The sequence below is a fragment of the Rhineura floridana genome, chromosome 10 (genome assembly GCF_030035675.1).
Source record: "Rhineura floridana isolate rRhiFlo1 chromosome 10, rRhiFlo1.hap2, whole genome shotgun sequence".
NCBI classification, from domain to species: Eukaryota; Metazoa; Chordata; class Lepidosauria; order Squamata; family Rhineuridae; genus Rhineura; species Rhineura floridana.
In genome coordinates, this window is record NC_084489.1 from 79,259,282 (window position 1) to 79,273,550 (window position 14,269).

The 14,269-nt window shown below is 41.4% G+C and overlaps 1 protein-coding gene across 11 annotated transcripts in view; it reads left to right on the forward strand.

Moving 5' to 3' along the window:
- The window catches only part of KMT2C (lysine methyltransferase 2C), a 283,231-nt gene that overhangs the window by 246,694 nt on the left and 22,268 nt on the right, over positions 1 to 14,269 (forward strand). For 6 of the 11 annotated variants that reach the window (XM_061587632.1, XM_061587633.1, XM_061587630.1 and 3 more), the window contains 9 exons: positions 2,297 to 2,408; positions 2,775 to 2,853; positions 3,310 to 3,373; positions 4,233 to 4,465; positions 4,555 to 6,252; positions 8,840 to 9,052; positions 10,351 to 10,515; positions 12,549 to 12,690; positions 13,465 to 13,633. In XM_061587632.1, the coding sequence (XP_061443616.1) occupies positions 2,297 to 2,408; positions 2,775 to 2,853; positions 3,310 to 3,373; positions 4,233 to 4,465; positions 4,555 to 6,252; positions 8,840 to 9,052; positions 10,351 to 10,515; positions 12,549 to 12,690; positions 13,465 to 13,633 (2,875 nt within the window). The remainder of the gene's footprint in view (positions 1 to 2,296; positions 2,409 to 2,774; positions 2,854 to 3,309; positions 3,374 to 4,232; positions 4,466 to 4,554; positions 6,253 to 8,839; positions 9,053 to 10,350; positions 10,516 to 12,548; positions 12,691 to 13,464; positions 13,634 to 14,269) is intronic. The other 5 variants (XM_061587640.1, XM_061587641.1, XM_061587634.1 and 2 more) reach the window with 2 other exon arrangements.

Sequence of the window (14,269 nt, forward strand, 5' to 3'; positions counted from 1 at the left end):
CCACTGGTAAGGGAGGTGGGGAGGGAGGCAGAGGCCACTAAGATCTTTGCACGTCAAACCAAGTGCCACCGCCTGCCCTCCTCAGCCAGCAAGCATAATCTCTCTCACTTAACCACCTCCCAGACCTTGCCTGGTTAAAGTTAAAAATACTGCAATTGCAGTACAGTAGCCAGAGAGGGTGGTGGAGGCCACTTTGTGTGCCAGGTGCAAACACAGTATTCACACACACATACACACATACAGTGTCAACTTTCACCTTCACAGTTCTTTATCTCCATTCTGCTGCTGCCTCCTTCTCCTTTATCCATGTTCTTGCCCTCCGGCTCCTTTTTCCCTCCACTCCATTTTTCACCACCACCATCCATTTTTTTAAACAATTATTTATTATTTATTTATTTATTTATTTTATTTTATTACATTTCTAGACCGCCCTATAGCAGAAAGCTCTCAGGGCGGTGTACAACAAATAAAATCACAATTAAAATATGAGCAAGTGTGAAAAATATAACATGATAAAAATCCGAAATAGAATTGCCATGAGTTTATAAATTAAAATCCATATTAGGTTTAAAATTAAATTTAAAATGTTTAAAAAGCCTGGGCGAAAAGGTAGGTTTTTACCTGGCGCTGAAAAGATAACAAAGAAGGCGCCAGGCGTATCTCGTCTGGGAGGGCATTCCATAGTTCGGGGGCCACCACCGAGAAGGCCCTAGATCTAGTTGTTGATCTCCGGGCCTCTTTATGAGTTGGGACCCGGAGAAGGGCCTTCGACGTCGAGCGTAGTGAACGGGTAGGTACATAGCGAGAGAGGCGTTCCACCAGGTATTGCGGTCCGATGCCGTTTAGGGCTTTATAGGTAAGAACCAACACTTTGAATCTGGCCCGGAAACATATCGGTAGCCAGTGCAGCTGCGCCAGGACAGGTGTTATATGGTCAAATTTCTTTGTCCCAGTGAGAACTCTGGCCGCAGCATTTTGCACTAGCTGAAGTTTCCGAACCGTCTTCACAGGTAGCCCCACGTAGAGTGCATTACAGTAGTCCAATCTAGAGGTTACCATAGCATGGATAACTGAGGCGAGATTCTCCCTGTCCAGATAGGGTCGTAGTTGGGCTACCAGCCGAAGCTGGTAGAATGCATTCCGTGCCACCGAGGCTACCTGAGCCTCAAGTGACAGGAGCGGATCAAACTATGTACCTGCTCCTTTAGGGGGAGTGTAACCCCATCTAGGGCAGGTCGAACATCAACCATCTGGGCAGAGGGCCCTCCCACCAACAGCATCTCAGTCTTGTTAGGATTGAGTTTCAGTTTATTAGCTCTCATCCAGCCCATTATCGCGGCCAGGCAGCGGTCTAGTACATCAACAGCCTCACCTGACGAAGATGAAAAGGAGTAGTAGAGCTGCGTATCATCAGCATATTGCTGGAAACGCACTCCAAAACTCCTGATGACCTCACCCAGCGGCTTCATATAGATATTGAAAAGCATGGGGGACAGAACTGAACCCTGCGGGACTCCATATTGGAGTACCCAGGGACTTGAGTAATGTTCCCCCAGCATCACCTTCTGGAGACGATTCCCGAGATAGGAGCAGAGCCACCGCCAAGCAGTGCCTCCCACTCCTAAATCTGTAAGTCGCTCCAGAAGGATACCATGGTCGATGGTATCAAACGCCGCTGAGAGATCAAGGAGAACCAACAGAGTTACACTCCCTCTGTCTTTCTCTCGACAGAGGTCATCATACAGGGCGACCAAGGCCGTTTCTGTACCAAACCCCGGCCGAAAGCCCGATTGAAATGGGTCCAGATAATCAGTTTCATCCAAGAGAGCCTGGAGTTGGCGAGCGACCACACGCTCTAGGACCTTGGTAATTCGTTACTTGTAACGAATTACTTCCAAGCTCTGTTCTTGGGTAACAGGATGTCATGCTATTGGCTGAGGGCTAGTATTAAGACAGAAAATCGCACCTAAGTAGAACTGCTTCTGTGAGAAAACACATTTTCTGTGATGCCCAGGGGCATTCTACCATCAATCCATTAGTCACCTTGTCTTATTGTAACTTGAATCCAATTCTTAAGCATGCGTTTCTAAAAGAACCGTTAGTAACCACAATAAATGTTCTTTTAAAAAATCCGTGGAAGAAGCTTTTCTCTCATAGTTAATGCATCTTTTAAAAAATAGCCCTAAAAGGGTTAGCAAATGTGAACAAGTGACACAATAAGTTTCTCTGCGCTGGCAGTTTTATATAATGAATACTATGAAAATTTAACACATTTTCTAAAACTCTGGTTTCATAGATTTTGATGCAATCACTGATCCTATAATGAAAGCAAAAATGGTGGCTCTGAAAGGAATCAATAAAGTAATGGCGCAGAATAATATGGGAATGCCACCAGTGGTCATGAACAGGTAAGCAAAGATCATGAAAAGTTTGGTTTTTCTTATATATCAATATGAATGTATGCCTTCTGAATTTTCAGGTTATTCCGATACTTTCCGTGGGAGATTAGTGAAGAAAATGACATCATTCTAGATTGTTTATTTCCTACTTTGTGGTTCATGTCATATATATATAGATAGCTGTATTCCCCTACACTTCCCCTGCAATAACCCTGAGATATGCAGAAAAGGGCATGGGCTAGGAATGTGAAGCATGGCCAGGAGCATAATCCTTCCTGAGATTATTTTATATCAAAATCTCAGATTACTACCACTTTGTTAATTCAAATTGTAAAATAAATCCAAATTGTGATTTTTTAATTTACCTATTACTAGATTTGCCTTTATGGGCCAAGCAGCGCCAGGAGTACCAAGTGGTGAAAGCCAGAATCTAATACAGCAAGCAATTACGCAGGTAATGTGTTCTGAAATTTGAGTAAAGCAGATTTTTTCTTATGCGGAATCATGATCTATAAACTAATTTGGAATAATGGATAGAGTGTTTAGACAAGCCTAAATCCAAATCCCAAGCCATTCACATAACCTCTAGATGGACTGGAGAAGGTCACTGGCCTGAAGAGATCTGAAATGTGGCCCTTCTCTGAGATGAACAGATGATCAGCACTGTTACCCCTGATTGCAACGATCATCTGTTTTTCAGAGAGGAGCCCATGAGTGAAGCAGCAGGGTTTCTGGACTGAGACCATAACTCTGCTCTCACCCTATAGCCCAAACTCAGCAGCAGCGGCATCTTAAGCATGCATTGAATGTAGAATTTCATTCCTGTATGCAGATTGTCACTCCTCATAACATCAGAGCAATTATAAAATATAAATTTGTTAACACATTCTGCTTTTTTCCCACTTTCAAGGATGGAAACCTAACACCTCAAATTTCTAGGCCGAACCCTCCAAATTTTGGTCCTGGTTTTGTAAGTAAGTATATAACTCTCATAACATGATATTGGGCTTTAATACTTAAAGCCAACTCCATGTGCTCACATTATATTTCAAAATACATGTAGCTTATTTACAAGCCTATTCAAAGGCCAAACTTTAATAATGAAATGATTAACTACAACATTCTAAGCCAGTTCATAATAAGCTTTTGAAATGTGACAGCATACAAAACTTTAAAATGTGGAATAATTTTTTTAATTGTGGAAATGTTTCAGAATAATTAACATTGCTTAGATTTGGATAGTAATGATTAATTTGACATTTTAAGATTTATTTTATATAAATTTGTTTTTTTGGAAAGGGAAAGGATAAGAAAAAGTTGATCTTAAATTCTGCCTTGAAATGTGTTTATTATTATTGTTGTTGTTGTTGTTGTTGTTAATATTGTTAATATTATCTTTATTTATACCCCACCCTTTTTCCAAACTGGAACTCAAGGCGGCTTCCAGATAAAAATAAGTACATATAATTAAGAACCTATAAAAATATAAAACATATATAAAATCAGCATTAAAACAGGATTAAACTATTAAGATGTTTATGCATATTGCTTTGTTGATACTGCACATTTTGTTGATTTTCCACTTTCTCTTCTTTTTTTCTTTAAAATTATTTTTCCCTATTATGAAAGATGTTAATGCTTGGAGCAGGGGCTCATATGAAAGAAAATCCTTTTTGTAATCAGTTTGAATATGAGTTTTGTTAAAGCTTATAAAACCCATGGTAAAATGTCTACATAGCCTTGTCTAGAGCAACTACATGCTTGAAAAATAAAAACTTATCTTCAAAACTTGAATCCTTAGAAAAAGATTGGTTTGTTGTGCTTTACCCCCAGATGATTCACATAGAAAGCAATATGAGGAATGGCTGCAAGAAACACAGCAGCTTCTTCAAATGCAGCAGAAATTCCTTGAAGAACAAATTGGAGCACATAGAAAATCAAAAAAAGCACTATCTGCAAAACAGCGCACTGCAAAGAAAGCTGGCCGTGAATTCCCAGAGGAAGACGCAGAGCAGCTTAAGCATGTTACTGAACAGCAGAGTATGGTTCAAAAACAGCTTGAACAGGTAAGAATTTGTTTTTCTCTGAAGTCTTCAGCTTGAAAAACAAAATGTACTTTTATGGATCATCAGTTACCAACATGTTTACATTGTAGATACGAAAGCAACAAAAGGAGCATGCAGAACTCATTGAAGAATATCGGATTAAACAACAACAATGTGGAATGGGGCTCCCTGCAATGATGCCAGGTATGCCTTCTCAGCCCCCAATGGTCCCAGGAGGATCTCCACCAACAATGGGTCAGCAAACTTTCCCAATGGTATCGCAACAGCTTCAGCATCAAGAACATACAGTAGCTGTTCCTGGACAACCTAATCCACCTAGAATGCCAAGTTTGCCTGGATGGCAACCACCCAATGCTGCTTCAACACATATCCCGCACAATGCTCCAAGGATGCAGCTACCAGTGACACAGTTGCCAGTGAATCCTGTGACGCCCACTTCTGTGTCAGCTCCTAGCTCAAATGTACAGTCAGGGCCACCACCGCGTGTAGAGTTTGATGACAACAACCCATTTAGTGAAAGCTTTCAAGAGCGTGAGCGAAAGGAGCGTTTGCGAGAGCAGCAGGAAAGACAACGAATTCAACTTATGCAGGAGGTCGATCGGCAGAGAGCTTTGCAGCAGAAGATGGAAATGGAGCAGCACAGCACGATGAGCTCAGAATTAAATGCCAGAACTTCCTTGTCTCAAATACCATTCTTCAGTCCTGACCTACCTTGTGATTTCATGCGGCCTCCACGGCCCCTTCAGCAGTCTCCACAACATCAGCAACAGCATATGGGACCCATTATGCAGCAAGGACCTTTAAACTCCCCACCTGCTGCCAACTTTCCACCATGTAGTGAGCGGCAGCCAGGGGGTTCTTCCTCCTTTGGACCTGATCCAGCCCCAATTCCAGATGGAAATCCCACTTTCCATTTGGTTAAGCAATCTCATGGAAATATCTCTGGGCCCCGCTTCATACAATACCATGTCGGACCTCAGTTTGCCACTGGCTTACCCGCAACTTCTCCAGTATCTGGCAATGGTGCCCCCTGTGGTCAGGATACCATGTCCTGTGGAACAAACTTGCCTGGAACGAGTCAGTCTCTCATCCAGTTGTATTCTGATATCATTCCAGAGGAGAAGGGCAGAAAGAAAAGAACAAGAAAGAAGAAGAAAGAGGATGATGCAGAGTCAGTAAATGCCCCGTCAACCCCTCATTCAGATATAACTGCACCTCCAACTCCAGTTGTTTCAGATGCTGTCTCCACCCCAACAGTTAGCACACCTGGTGAACTTACACGACATACGGGGGAAATGGAGGCAGAGGAGCTGCCAGGTTCATCACATCCAAATGCTGCAGAGAGTCAGCCTTCCTCAGAATTGAAAGGTCAGCTCTCTAGTAGTGATTTGCCACAAAACAAATTGCCTGAGCAATCAAGCATAAACCCGGAGACAGACAAGGTCAAGACAGAGGCTTCTGTGAGCATTCAGGAAATTAGTCGGGAAAAGACAGAAGCTGATCAATGCCCTAGTGAAGCTGAGCCTAAGATGGAGAATCAAAATGCCATTAAAGTGGACGAGGATAAAGCTACTGTGCATCCTATCCCTTCTTCACAGAGTCAGGCACAACCTGACAGCATCCCAGCAGCAAAAGGCGAATCGGGGAATGAACTCCTCAAACATTTGCTTAAGAACAAAAAATCTGCCTCTCTTTTCAATCAGAAATCAGATAGCAACTTACAGTCAGAAGATAGTACTGAGGACAGCAAATTTATGGGAAAACAGGATCCAGTTGAAGGCGGCATGGTAAGCATTTTTTAATTAACAGCCAAACTTAGAGAGTATTGACATTATACAGCATTATGAATTTATTGTACTCACACATTAGAAACACCCAGCTCCTAAGGGTAAGACCATTATTTTATTTTTAAAAGTCAGTATTGGTTGAATATGCTCCCCTCTTCACTATGTTGTATATAGGTTAATATGGGCTTTTACCCTCTCCGGAGGCCACTATATAAAGCAGGAAGTGGAGAAGCATCATTCTGAGCATAAATTCCCACAGCCTAAATTTGCAAATTCCCACAGCCTTTGAACACATAGTTGCAGCATCCCATCCTTTGTTGCTGAGCAACAGCTATTTCTTTCTTACCGATATAAGTAAATTTTTATCACAGTTTCAGGCTCTGACTGTCACGTATATCAAATATATAGTACTGCTCAAATTGGGTACAATTTTTATTCTCCCTTTTATTTTCAGAACTGTTAAAACAGCCTATAAACCTGTACAGAGTTACCTGAGACAAAATCTCATTTCTCTCAATGGGACACCAAGACTAAACCAGCTCTTTGTGTGAATGCAGTATTGCACAATTTTCCATGACTGTGTAATCTCATTCACAAGCAACTGTCTTGATGAATATCCAGTTTAGATGTGTGGAGAAGCTGAATTAAGATTGTATGAACAATTGTAAATCTGTTTTTTCCTTTGAAATGCTGGATTATGCTCAGATATTATAATTAAAACAATCCTTCGTGTATATCAGATAAGGAGTGTCAAGAGTTTTTGACTTTTTGTTTTTCAACTCTTTTTTTAGCATTTTAGCAGTTGACTGATGCTTACAACAATGAATACATTTTGCATGTTAGAAAAACTAGCTGTAGTAATGCTGAACATCGAAGAATATATTCTGTCAGCCTGTGTAGCTACAGTAGTTCATAGCTAAAAAATCTGCCAATGAGTCATGATTGTGCATTCATAAACTAAAAACTGCATCCTGGGAGAAAACCTGCTATTGTGAACTGGTAATTGCTTAATACTTGAAAGCTGGATAAACCCCAGAGCCATTATTGCCAGAAAGCTTCTGCTGCCAACAATGCTATCTGTTTGCATGTAAATAAATTATAATGATATTTTAAAAATTAGTTTTTATATTAGAACTTAAAAGCTGTTATTTTTAATGACAGTGATTCTTGGGAAGCCAACCAGTTTGACATCATTGGAATCCCTGATTACAGAGTTTATTTGTGTCTGTCAAAAATTACATTAGAATGAAGGAGTTCTGATTCTATTAGATGTGTGCTTTGTCATTATTTAGCTCCTTGGAAACTCTGGACACTGTTTAGCAAGAAGTTAACAAATATACTGGAGGACAGAGGAGAATCACATAGAAATGGTGGTGGTTTTCTAGCATGAATGCAATTAGATACTACTAAGCATTGGTTTCTCTTTACCCTCTGTGAGTCATTAACGTCGTTGGTAATTGTGCCACCTATGCTTTCTTTTTGTTGTTGTTTAGTTTCCTTTTTAAACAGGAGAGAGGAGAGAAGGGCTTCTGTTCCTCAAATAGACATGTAGAAGAGATTATTTCAGCAGGTTTCATATATTTATCATATAAATATGGACAGTAAGAAAAATAAAACTATTCAAACTTATACATAAAATAAGCAAGAAACAATATCTACATTTGTGAGTCTCTGTCCCCCTTCTCCTTTAATGCTATTTTACTGGCCTGGCTATTGCCAGAAAGCAAAGGGAGATGTAGAGGTTATAGGCTATATTTCAAGATCCTGTGACCTTGCACCTGAGGCAGAAATTCCCACCAGTATCCCTGATAGGAACTGCTTTAAGGAAGAGCTGACACAAGGCTACCTGAGTATGTAGATTTAAGTGATTGTGTGACATCAGCATCCATTAAACTAGCCCTCTCCCCTTCCCCATATCTATTTGCATTTTTACAGACCCCTTCTTGATTAGAGTAGGACTAAAGGGAAGCCAGCAGGTGCCTGATAAAAGACTACTGAGAAGGCAGCAAATGGATACGGAGGCAAAAGAAGCAGGTGGTCTAGGAAGTGGGAAGCCAGTTTAGAGGCAGCAGTGGTTAAAGTAGGGAACGCTGTAGCAATATCAACTTGGGGTTCAGGAAATGAGGAAGGAGAGAGGTGTGAAAGGAAAGTGGTTGAGGGGGCAAGATCTAAGAGAAAGGGGCAGGTGAGGGAGCATACAAAGCCTAGGATACTGTGCAGCTTGGGCTTTGTAAGTCCATCACTTCTGTGAGGAAAAGCTACTATCATTATTATAATAATTATGATTATGATTAGACAAAGAATTAAAGAAGATGAGCAAAACCAGGAAAAAGGGAATACTGCAGGTGACACTCCATATCTTTATAGTTATGTTCTTACCATTAGGTGGGCATCTTATGATATATAATGACCATCGCACAATGAAAAGTGAATAAAGTAATGCTTAACTTATAGTAGCATTCTTTGTTGCTTTATAATAAAATAATAAAATAAAATAATAAATTATATAAATATAAGCCAAATAGTTGAACTAAGTCATCTCCACGGATTTTTTTCCCCATCATTTCCCCCCTCCCCCCCAAATAAGCAATCATTAGGGAATCCATTGCAAGGTACATTTGGATGTGGTAACAGCCAGCTTCAGAGAGCAGATTTCGGACATGAAATGAAAAAACAGCGAAATAAACGAACTCAGAGGGCCGGTGAGAAGGCAGCACCTCGATCTAAGAAGAGAAGAAAAGAGGAAGAGGAAAAACATGCTATTTATCCTAACACTGAAACATTTATGCAGTTAAAACAGGTGAGCACTGAAGGGGTAAAAAGCCAGTTTAAAGACTTCAGGTATGCTATGTCTCTGACTGTATTGAACAAGATTGGCACCATGATGTTTTAGTGTTTTTAGTGTGTTGCTTATTCACAGTAGCTGAAAACCTAGTAATACATGTATTTTGAATTTTCAAGTATACTTAATACTTGCCTATAATTCACATCTGCTGCATTTACTGTGACACTTGATGGAGCTAACATATTCGACTTGTTTCCCTCTGTAGTGTAATGTTTGTGTTTTAAGGATTGCTTATACATAGAGTCTTCATGTGTATTTTAATGTAACATTTGCTATACTGCAGAAGATAATCAGAAGCCCCAGAAGCATAAAAGGTTCTGAGGGGATGTGATGCCACACATTTTTATTGTCTCTAAATGAGCCCTAAATGAGTCAGCGCATACTTGATGCAACATGCCCTCTTCCATGTCTTTTTTAATGGTCCAGTATTGCCATTATATCTCAAAAGGAACAAAGCTTAGTGATTGAGCACCAACAACCAAAATACCCCTTCTTTACCCGGGGGGGGGGGGGGGGGCTTGAAGCAAATTATTAGAAACCAGGCAGTTCAGATTAGTTGGTATCAGTTTCAATAACCCAGCTGGACAGAGTTAAATTGAGCCTTCACAGTTGTTGGGAGTGTCAAGGAAAGAAGGCAGCCATGTGCGTAGAAAAGAAGGCAAGGAGATGCAGGAATGGCAAATTGAAGGGCACTCAATAAGACCGTAAGACTCTGGGGTTAAAGAGGAAAGAAACATCTGTTGGAAAGAAGCTTCTGAACCAGGGCCAAGGGCAGCCCCACATAGAGCACATTGCAGTAATCCAGCCTTGAGGTTACCAACTCATGGACTACATAGGTCAGGCTATCCCTGTCCAGGAACAGCCATAGCTGACAAACCAGACAAAGCTGGTAAAAGGAGCTCCTAACCACACTTGGGTTCTAGTGACAAAAGTTGTGAGACAGTTGCAGTACTCCACATTTTGAGGCCACTTCCGGGATGGCGTTGGTTTATTTTGTGTGAGAGCAAAGTCTGTAAGTAAAAAATGTATTGGTAAAGGCTGCTTACCTGACAGGAAGAGTGCATGAAATGATGTAAGTGTATACCTGAAATCCTTTATGTAATAGGACTATCTCAGGGCTAGTGTATGATGAATTAGTAAAAAACTGGGCCTCTAATGGCAATAGTTGTCTTAGTGTAATTGAGTGGAAATTTCCAGTTTGTTTGATGCGTATTGCTAGTTGAATAATAATAACTACTCATCTTTTCCTACAGCAACTCTCTTTGCTGCCTCTAATGGAGCCAATAATTGGAGTGAGTTTTGCCCACTTTCTTCCTTATGGCAGTGGCCATCTGAATAGTGGAAATCGCCTTTTGGGAAGCTTTGGTAGTGCAACGCTTGACGGGGTATCAGATTACTATTCTCAGCTAATCTACAAGGTATATTTTTTTCTACATAGATTCTCCAAATGTTCCACAAGAAACAAAACAATGGTATTGTTAGGAAAAATTTGAACCCAACAGTATTAACCACTAGTTATGCTGTGGTGATTCATGAGACCATGTTGTATATAAAAAGATTTCATTTTTCTTGCACAAGCCTGCCCCGGGCCTCGGCACTCCCTTTCCGCGATTTGCGGCAGGACTGCTGCTGCGTATCGCACAGCGAGAGCTCCAGAGCCCCCACCATTCCCTTGCTTCTTCAACCTACCTTTCTTGACTGTTGTGCAGTTGTGCGCACAGCGCTGCCATTAACCAAGGTGGCGGCCAAGGTTTCCCTAAGGGGCTGAAGCCTCTGCCGCAATCTTGGCTCATGGCAGGGATGCGCGTGCGCACATAGAGCCCTGTAGCCCCAGGGTCCCTTGGCCAGGGCCCCACCTGGCCGCCCTTTGGAGCCAGCCTGACTGCCATCTTCAGCTTTATGCTTGTTCTGCTTCACTGGAAAGTGGTAAGGTATATTTAAAATGTTGGGTTATATCCAGTGCTGCATGCACAGAATTCCTCTCATTCAACAGGACTTCCCATCCTGTCCTCCTCCTTCAGGCCCTCAAAATCTGCTCCAGACAGTCCCTCAGTCCTTTGGAGCAGTTTTAGAGGGTGTATGGGAGGCTACAGGGGAGAGGAAGGGAAGTTGCATTCCACAAGCAGAAGTCAGCTGTGCTAGCAGAACGACTGCATTGGATACGACCCATTACTCGTGGTAAATATTTTTATTCTATTAACTATCTTTTCAAACTGATGCATAGCCTTTAGATTTTTTAAAAAAACACACAGCTAAATTCCCAGTGCAGTGCAAACACAAAATAATTTGAAGTTGTAAAGGACTGCTTATTTGAAGGAGTGTGGCTGTCTTTTCTTTCTCACGTGTATTAGAAACAGGAAGCTGCCTTATACTGAGTAAGACTTTTGGTCCATCTAGCTCAATATTATCTGCACTGACTGGCAGCAGGTTTCAGACATTGGACTTTCCCAGCCTACCTGGAGATGCCAGGAATTAAACCTGGGACATTCTGCATGCTGAGCAGATGCACTACTACTGAGCTATAGGTTGCAATAGTTGAAATGGTTGTTTGAGGCCTGTCTCTAGCTGCCCCATCTTCTGGAGGTAGACAGGTGGCAGTTGATGAAAGGGACTCTGGCACAAACACATGAGTGTGTGATCTCCCAGAGAGGAGATTGTAGCCATTTTGCTCCTCCTTGGTTGTTCTGCTGCTCTGCTCACTGTAGTAAAGTAAACCATGGTTTAACTTAGTGTGTCATCCAAACCTGGGTTCATGGTTAAGCTCTCCCAGACAAACCATGAGCCATAAACCATAGAGTAAATCTTGGTTACAGCTTCTAGTTAGTCTGGAGAGAGCTAAACCACAAACCCTGCTTCAGATGACAGGTTAAGCCAAGCTGTAGCTTTGTGCAGTGCAGTGCAGTACAGCAGCAGAATGAGGCTGCTTTGCTCCTCCCCAGTCAGTCTTATTGCTCAGAACCCGCACAATTGTGTGTTCATGCTAAACCATGGTTTGGCTTAGTGTGACATGTGAACCAAGCCATTTGGCTCAGTTCAGGTATAACTCCAAGCTTGAACCTGCAATGGCTTTTGCTTGCTATACAAACAGAATTTGATCATGGCTTGCAATCCTGGTTTGCAGGACAAATGCGAACCAGCTTGCAAGTTCAGATATAACAGTTAACTATGGTTAGCTCACAACCTAGCAACTACTTACTTTGAGAATGTGGAGGAAGGAGAGAGCATGTGAACCCAAAGCTCCTTCCAGGCTCATTCTCATAGCATCAGACCAGGCTTTGTGTTGCATCTGAACCAAGACAGTGTGACTGATAGCTGCATTATTTGTGTATAGTTATAAAATAAAAATTATGTTGGCCCATTTATAAGTAGGTTACATTACCTTTCATTATATGTGAATCTTTAGCAGATAAACTTGCTAAAAGCTAACTTGAAATCCTTTCCTCTCGTGCAGCAGAATAACTTGAGTAACCCTCCCACTCCTCCAGCCTCCCTCCCTCCTACACCTCCGCCTGTGACTTGCCAGAAAATGGTAAATGGATTTGCAACTACTGAAGAACTTGCTACAAAGGCTGGAATGCTTGGAGGGCATGATGGTAAGTTGTCACATGTATCCCAGAGTACGCTGCTTCAGTCTTCAGATTGTGTACAGTGAAATATGGGGCTTGCTTTTTGTAAATTTGTAATCCACTTTGCGGCAGAATGCTTTCAAATTTTGTTTACATTCTCTACAAAATTTATGGGAATAATGTTGAAGAATATTTACTGTATTTTCTGCATATTCTTTGTTTACACAAATTTAATGGGACATACCCATTATAGATAGCTATGGTGTTGGCCCTGGAATTCTGTACAGCTAGACACTCCTGCAGTTTTGGGAAATTATTGCAAAGTTGTTTGAGAGCTGGTTAACCTGTATGTTGCTTCCTGACCAATTCCCAGCCCTTCTGTATCAATTACCTAGAGAGGTAGTGGGCTCTTCGACACTGGAGGCATTCAGGAGGCAGCTGGACAGCCATCTGTTGGGAATGCTTTGATTTGGATTCCTGCATTGAGCAGGGGAGGGGGTTGGACTTGATGGCCTTATAGGCCCCTTCCAACTCTACTATTCTATTCTATGTCCTTTACTCGGCTGCTGCCATCCTACCCAGTTCCTCATTAACTGGGCACTAGGTTTTCCCCTTCTTTCATTTCATTTGTGTAAGAATGCTGCAGGTTTTCAGAGCTTTGGCTGTGGACTTGAAAGTCTAATTTAAATGTAAAGCCAAAGAAGTAGGAGTGGAACTTGGGATCCATTTTTTGATTTGGATTTTTTTTGTCTCGTATGTCACTAAATGTATGTCACTAAATATTTTGGGTCATTTGTTTAGTCTGTTCTTGCGGCATTTCAGTTACCAAAGCTCTAGGACAGAAGCAGTTTCAGCTGCCTTTCAGACCGCAGGATGATCTGTTAGCCAGAGCCATGGCTCAGGGTCCTAAAAGTGTGGATGTCCCTGCCTCTCTTCCAACCCCACCTCATAACAATCATGAAGAGCTAAGGTAAGAATATTCGCTAAAAAAATCCGTAGCTTTGTGTTGGGTGCCTGTTCTCGTAGACACTTCCTGATGGTGCTAAACTTTGAGGAGGTTACTAACACCACAGTCTTAACCATGTTACTCAGAAGTAAGTCCTATTGAATTCATTGGGACATTCTCAGGTAAATTGGGTTAGGGTTGCAGCCTAAAGCTTCAAATTGCTATTTTGGCAATTTCGTTCTCTGTTGCAGAAAGACCGATGCTAATGAGGTTCTCTTGGGGATCATTTATAATGCATATCTAGAGAAAGTCCACAGACTACTCACGTTGGGAATTTTAGAAAGTTTAATAAAAATTGGACTCACTAAACGATTTGGAAGCAGCAGCCACTATTTCAGATTGAGAACATTTTATTTGTTCATCAGTATAATACAGTTTGAGTTTTCAAAGTGGTTATCTGTCTTCCTAAAGGATTTTGAGAAAGTCTGGTTGATTGAGAAAGAGGACTCTGGCCTACCACTCTGATACTGAAATCTCTGAAAACATTCTGAAGAAACATCCTCTTTTTCCCACTTAGAAAAGGAGCATAGCACATTCCTTGCAACCAAGATAAGCAGTTGGTGTTCTTTGGGTAGCTTAAGAAGATAGGAAGAGCTCTGC